The sequence below is a fragment of the Triticum aestivum genome, chromosome 6D (genome assembly GCF_018294505.1).
Source record: "Triticum aestivum cultivar Chinese Spring chromosome 6D, IWGSC CS RefSeq v2.1, whole genome shotgun sequence".
NCBI classification, from domain to species: domain Eukaryota; kingdom Viridiplantae; phylum Streptophyta; class Magnoliopsida; order Poales; family Poaceae; genus Triticum; species Triticum aestivum.
Window position 1 is genome coordinate 323,710,936 of NC_057811.1, and position 7,738 is coordinate 323,718,673.

General features: G+C 42.4%; 1 protein-coding gene across 1 annotated transcript; it reads right to left on the reverse strand.

The window, feature by feature from the left end:
• Positions 1-3,071: 3,071 nt before the first annotated feature.
• LOC123144886 (phytosulfokine receptor 1) lies at positions 3,072-7,323 on the reverse strand. Its single transcript, XM_044564137.1, has one exon. It carries the CDS (start codon positions 7,150-7,152, stop codon positions 3,994-3,996), a length of 3,159 nt encoding a protein of 1,052 aa, XP_044420072.1. The 5' UTR covers positions 7,153-7,323; the 3' UTR covers positions 3,072-3,993.
• Positions 7,324-7,738: the final 415 nt, after the last annotated feature.

The following is a 7,738-nucleotide window of genomic DNA, read 5'->3' on the forward strand; positions in this document are numbered from 1 at the left end:
CTCGTGTTTTTGTTTTCTTTTTTGAACTGGTTCTTCTCAGGTTTTCTTGTTTTCTTTTTCTTTTTTTCCTTTTTTCTTTCTCAGCTTTCTTTGGGGGTTTTCAACACAAGTCTATATTTTTCGTATATATCGGGTATATTTTTTAATACATGTTTAACAATTTTTAAATACATGATCAACATTTTTTTTAAATATAAGTCTTGATGCATATTTTCTTTTTCGTACACATTAATTTTTTGGTATACAGCAACAATTTTCACATACATTTGAAAATTTTCAAACACATGATTACACTTTGTTTCCCAAATATATATTTTGATGTCAACTTTTTTTATACACATTGTAAATTTTCCATATATATCAGGAGCATTTTTTAAAACACACAATTAACATTTTTTAATACATGATTAACATTTTGTAGTAATTTTTATGTGGACTTTTTTACATACACCCTCTATATTTTTTGTTTACATGAGAAACATTGTTTTATACAGTACATGTTTACCGTTTTATAAATGCATGATTAACATATTTTCAAATTTATGTTTTGATGTCTACCTTTTTCATACGCTTTGTAAATTCATTGTATACATCAAAAACATTATTTTTATATATGTTTTACATTTCTAAATACATAATTAACTTTTTTTTCATTTCAGTTTTGATTTCTATGTTTTTATAAACATAGTACGTTTTACATACACCTTTTATATTTTTTTTATACATTAGGAACATTTGTTTTTACATGTTTACATTTGAAACACATGATTTTTTTTCATATTTACATTCTATTGTATATTTTTTCCATACACATTGTACATTTTTCATATACTGTGGAAACGTTTTTATGCACATGTTCAACATTTTGAAAATGCATTAGTAGCATTTTTCGAAATTTTGTGTAAATTTATTTGTGTGATATATATATTTAGAGTATTTCAAAATATAAACAAAAGTGAAAAATAAAAACAAACTAAAAACAGAAAAAAAGAAATAAATAAACGAGCGCTCAAAGCCCAGCACGCCGAGCCATCCCATTGGGGCAAACGCTTCAGGCGAGCGCTCCTATTGTCTCGCTATATAACAGAGGCATGTGGTTGTTTTGGCAGTTCAACACGTTAATCAGCAGGATCTGGGCTGCGTGTTGGTTATGTTGTGGGCAATATGGTGGCTGTGATGACGTGCCATTCATGATGGCGAGTTTCAGAGCCCTCCACTATGAGCTTCATCAATCGGTATCTTCAAGAGCGGAAATTGTCATGGTTTATGTTTCCCTTGCATCAGTTCCATTGCGGAAGCCCCATAGATCAAGCAGATGGATTAAACCAGAGGCATGGTGAAGATCAATGTTGGCAGTGCTTTGTCACATATGACAAGTTTGGGGCAGCTGCCATTGTTTGCAGGGATTCATCAAGATATGTTTTGGGCGCATCAGCTGTAACCTTCGAGGGGTTGCTGGATCCGGCTACCCTTGAGGCTCAGGCATGCCAGTATGCCACGAGGCCCCTTCTCTTGCTCAGGAACTTAACATTCACAAGGTGATAGTGGTCTTGACTATCTTGAGATCGTTAACAATATCAATAGAGGAGACACGCCTGTTTACATGTAATTTTGAACGAGATCAATCATCGCAAGAAGGACTTGGGTGATCGTAGTTTTTGTTTCGAGCACGCTAGTTGAACTATGAAGCTCATGCTCTTGCTAAACTTGTTTCTAGAAGTTGGGCGAGTGGCTAGGGTTAGTGCATGATATCATATGTATTTCAGACACTTTGATTCTTAAATAAAGTCCCTAGTTACCCTTTAAAAAAATATAAGTGAGGCATAGCCGCGCCTGTTAGTTGGCGCTAAAGGAACTGTAGAGGAGGTTTATGAGGAACCGTCCCAGTGATGTTTTCGCCAAAAAAAACGCCCCAGTAATGTTAAAGATTTGTTTTTTAAGCAACAGTGATGATCGCTTCACTACTTCTTATAAAACAACAGAGTTGGTGATGATGGTGTGCCTGCCATCTTGCAATATAGGCCGTCTGATCTATATCTGACGGTTAGGAAGGAAAATATGACAATTTTGCAAAAAAATATCTGCACTCCTCTCCACATTTGCAGATAAGTCCTTCCCTTGTTCATCAATATTCTGTGTAACGCATGGGCATCTTGCTAGTAAAGATAAACTACACAATATCGGGCTGCCTTCCGGGCCACCTTTCTTCGCAGCATGGCGCAGGTTCTGCGTTATTCTGCTCCCATTCTGGATCGGGCTGCATCTGGCAACTCGAAGAGTTGGGCTACAATCATCAGCCTGCACAAGCACAACGCAGAGCATGGCGAGCGCCCTCCAAAAAAAAAAAAACACGGCGACCGACGCCCCCATGCGACGGCGCCGTCGGAAAGGAGACGTAGCCGGCGGCCTTACTGCCTTCACCGTCCTCCTCCGTGGATGTCCATATCCGTTGAGCCCACTTCTCCCCCCCAGCCCCCCAGAGTCCCAGTCTAGGAGACGGCTGCCACAACCCCCGTCGGCGTGCGTGGTACGACTGTGACGTCAAGGGCCGTGGAGAGCGACGTCCCATAGACGGCGCAGTGTACTGCCGTGGCGGTGGAGGATGGCAGGGACGTGCAGTCTATGGTTTGGGAGGCGAACTTGTGGTGCCTCACACGGAGCAGCTACCCATGCAAGCCACCTGTTCGACAGAGTGCCAGAGCAAAGGAATATACGGCCAGCCTAACAGGTTTCTGCCATAAACCTCCATGCCTCTGCTTTCTGATTTTAAATTAAGCATCTGAGTTACACAGTTCGACAGTCTGAGACTGAGAAGCCTGGAGCCCAGGACTAAGGCAAGGAGCCAAGAACACGGGTTTTGATCTCTAGTCATTTATCTGAAACGCTAGTTAAAGAAACTGAAAATCGTAATTGTTATGATGAAAGTACAGTTCCGTACACAGCTCTACCATTTATGTATGTTCCTTTCATTTTAGGTAAGTCATCTTGACTATAGTGTACTTTTTCTTTTAGCAAGACTATATTGTACTTTGCTAACACGCAGAATTCTTATTAAGTTCCAAAGCAATATAACAGTAACTTTAAGTTGGCTAACTGGAAAGATTGGTTAAGGTAAATGCAGGGAAATATCAAACATGTGAATTGTCAGCTATGGTGCAAATGATCCTTAAAACATCTTCCATAGCTTCATACTAGAAATTAGGACAAGATCATAAAAGACACAGATAACATTTGGGTGAGCTATCACAAAATCTCATTTACTCATACGGCATACAATGGCTCTACTGTTGCTCCTCTGTTCCAAAATATAAGGCACGTTTGACTTCTACGATCTCCTGTACACGACTTTGACTATAAATTTTACTTATGAAATGCTTACAAAATTAGTAAATGAACATATGGCACAAAAGTATTTTACAAGACAAGTAGAACAATAACATTTCTTACATGCTAAATCTGTATACTTCCATAAACATTAGTGGTCAAAGTTTTGGAATCTTGACTTTCCACAAATTTATGTGCCTTCTACTCCCTCCGTTCCTAAATATTTGTCTTTTTAAAGATTGAAATGGACTACCACATACGGATGTATATAGACATATTTTAGAGTGTAGATTCACTCATTTTGCTCCGTATGTAGTCACTTGTTGAAATCTCTAGAAAGACAAATATTTAGGAACGGAGGGAGTATTATGGAACGTAGAGAGTATTAAATATTACCTTAAAGATGACTTCAAAGTTTTGGACGGAGGGAGTAGTAAGTTAGACTCCCATGAAGCACATCATATTCATATGCAAAGTCATATCTTACAGTGTTCACTCTGACAAAAATTATTCAAGAGGGGAGAAATTGAGTACAAGCATTTCTGTGTTGGTCACTGTTATTAAACTTCACTTTGTTGCTTTATTGCTAGCACAAACGCTGGCAAGCCATAACACTAGTTCATGGGCTGTGAGTTCAAGTATTTCCACGAAGGTCACTGTTATTGAGCTTCACTTTGTTGCTTCACAGCTAGCACAAATGTTGTCAAGCCATAGCACTAATTCATGGGTTAATGGTCTCAGTTTAGGTGACTCACTAATGCACAAACATGCAAAATCAATCATCTTCATCATTTGCATCTCAAATTTCTTGTCATACATTGCACGGTCCAATACGTCGGCTTCACGGTGTTCTCCTTTCATGTGCATAACCCATGAGACCAACTCCCTAGCTCCCTTCCTCTTGCACATATCAACAGGTCTCTTTCCTGTTAATAACTCCAGAAGAACAATGCCAAAACTATACACATCACCTTTGAAAGTGGCTACTGAAGACTGGCCATACTCAGGGGGGATGTAACCCAGTGTGCCAACAAGGTCAGTTGTCACATGTGTATCATAGGGACAAATTAGCCGAGCAAGCCCAAAATCAGCCAATTGAGCTTCAAAATTCTCATCCAGGAGTATGTTGCTTGACTTGATATCACGGTGTAGTATGTGAGGTTCGCATGACAAGTGCAGGTATGCCAAACCTCGTGCCGCTCCTTTGGCTATCTGAAGCCTTCTCTGCCAGTTTAATCTGGATGGGCCATCAGGCTTTTCATGAAGCCAGTGGTCTAGGCTGCCATTCGCCATGTAAGAGTAGATCAGGAGCCTGTCACTGCCATTCCTGCAGTAACCTTGTAGAAGCACAAGATTAGGATGCTTAGCTTTTGATAAAGTTTCCACTTCTGCTTTGAACTCCCTCTCCATCTGGCCAAAATCACCTGATAGTCTTTTGATGGCGATCTTTGCTCCATCTGGCAATGTTCCCTTGTACACTAGACCAAACCCACCACAACCAATGATGTTAGCCTGATCAAAGTAGTTTGTAGATTTCAAAATGTCACTGATAGTCAATGCCTTGTCATTATCTTCGTTCTGAAACAGAAGTACCAGTGACGCTGGTGCCAACTCGAATGCTACATTTGTATCCACAACAGCCTTAACTATATGATCCTGCCTTCTGAAGCTTCTCTTCAACGCAAGTACAACAGCAACAGACAAAACCATTGCCGCTCCAATTGCAATGCCAATAATTATTCCTAATATGAGACCCTTGTTCTTCCGATTTCCCGTTGCAGAGATGATGGGAGCATGATTCGACTGACATGGGGATAAGCCAAAGCGGGTGCCACAAAGGTTGGGGTTCCCCTCATAATCAGAACCAGTGAATGTTGAGAATTGCCCTCTTAATGGAACTGTGCCCATCAGATTATTGTATGCCACACTGAAGCTTGATAGAAAATTCAACTTTGTCAATGAATAGGGAATGCTTCCGGTGAGATTGTTATGTGACAAATCCAAGGATTCCAAGCTAGACATGCCTGATAGCTCATCAGGAATGATACCAGAAATATTGTTGTTGCTGAGGTCCAAGACATACAGGTTCTTGAGGCTTCCAAAGCCCGGCAATATGGCACCTATGAGCTTGTTATGGCTGAGAATTAGAGACGGTGGAAAGCTGCTAACCTGTTTGTACTGCAACCCTTTGCCTGTTTTGTTCCTTTTAATGAAGAAAGGAAAATAATCAGTCTCTGTGGATTGCTGTGAGCTGTTGAATGTAAGAAGTCCCTTCATGCTCGAGAAACTGTTTGGTATTACCCCTGTAAGTGAATTGTTAGAAAGATCCACATAGAATAGAAACTCGAGATCACCAATCCATGCAGGAATATCCCCAGACAGTTGATTCCATGACAAATCTAGGACCTTCAATTCTCTGAAATTAGCTAACCATGGTGGTATTGCTCCTGAAAGATGGCTATTAGCAATGGCAAACACCTGGATCTTATGAAAGCCATGTATTCCAGTCATCGGCCAGGCCTTCCCATCATGGAAGTTCTTTGTCAACACAAGGCTTGTTAGGCTTGGACAGTCTTGAAGGACAGATAATGCCGAGGAAACATTTGTGAAGCTGTTGTTCGAAAGTGAGATGTAGGACAAAAACTGAAGCTTTCTAAAATCAGCTGGTATTTCGCCACTGAGGTTATTTGTGCCAAGATTTAGGCTTCTGAGATGATGGCAATCTGACAAGCTATCAATTGTGCCAATAAACTTATTTGTCCCAAGGTCAAGTGAGCTCAGTTGTGTCATCTTCAAGCAATTGAGGTTGATTCTTCCATTCAGTGAATTGTTCCGCAAGTACAACATCTTCAATGATGGCGATTGAGACAATGAAGCAGGCAATGGGCCTCTGAGGAGGTTGGACTGTGCAGAGAAGTACTCTAACTTGCCAAGCCTACCAAAAACATCTGGAAGGTGTCCAGAGAAGGAATTAAAAGAAATGTCCAGCTGACCAAGGCTGGACAGATTGCCAAACCTCGGGCTCATCCTACCAGTGAGCTGATTCTCCTGCAGAGACAAATTCTTCAGAAATTGCAACTTGAATATGTTGTCTGGCAAGCTCCCGGAGATGCTGTTGAGCTCGGCATATAGCTCCTCGAGCTTTGTGCAGTTTCCAAAGCCTTCCGGCAGTTCCCCGGCAAAGAGATTCGATGTGAATCTTATCACACGGATCACTCGAGATGACTCACAGATGCTTGAATCAACCCTCCCGGTGAACATATTGTAGCCTGCGTCGAACACCGTGAGCTGCGATGAACCATGGAGTGTGGGATGGGTGCCGCTGAACGAGTTGAAGGATATGTTGAAGACCTCAATCACCGGGAGCGACACGTTGGCCGGGAATGTGCCAGAGAGCTCGTTGTTGCTTACGTCGAGCCGCTGAAGCCTATGGAGCTGAAGGAGGGGTGCCAGGATGGCACCACGGAGGTTGTTGTCGGAGAGGTTGAGCCACTGGAGATGGTCCAGCTGCGCGAGCGAAGGTGCCAGCTCTCCCTTGAGTTTCCTGCCATGGAGGTCCAGCCTGATGACCCGACCCCCGGCATCGCATGTGAGGCCCACCCATGCACAGCAGTTGGCCACTTCCGAGGTCGTGTTTGAGAGCGTCCAGCCGCTGATGCCTCCGGTGAGACCTCTCAGGAAGCCTTCCAGTGCACCATAATCATCCGGGTTGCAGGAGCTTTGGTTGAGGGAGTAGACCGGAGACAGCAAGAGAAGCTGCACGGACAAGCACCATAGGATGAAACAGGTTGGCCATGTGGCAGTGCGTTGCATCAAGAGATGCCCCATTGATGCAGGAAGTGCTATGCTGATGCTGTTGAATGGGGAAGAGAGGTTCTTGTTTGTTGTGTTCAGGAGCTATGTGTATCTAAGCCATTTGGCCCCAAGCAACAATGATGGCGGCAGTGAAGGATGAGGGAGAGAGGTGAGGTGCGAGACGATAGGACATGATAGCAGGAGGTCCGGTGCGCGCTCCGGTTTTGACCTGTGATTGTGCAGGCACTCGGCCGTGGGAGTCGTGAATTTTCTTGAGGAAATTGATTGTCTCTGTCAACTTGCTAGAGAGATCCACGGTCGGAAATCTTTTGACTTGCGTTCAAAGTTGGCCTAACCGTCCTTTTCTCCCTCGCTTTCCTTCTTCCTTTTGGCTGTTTTCTGGAAATGAATCTAATAACCAGCGTGAAAGCAGACCGTTGAAGGATACGGCCTGCATACAAAATGGGATATTGCTAATGCTAGATGTTCCAAGAACCAGACTGATTATGCTTCTCCATTTGTGCCTTAATTTACTTTGCGGAAGGGTAATCAATTACTGTTGAAGATACTACTGCGCAACAAGTGCTCAAAGGGGCAGTCTAAACAGGCAAAGCAATAT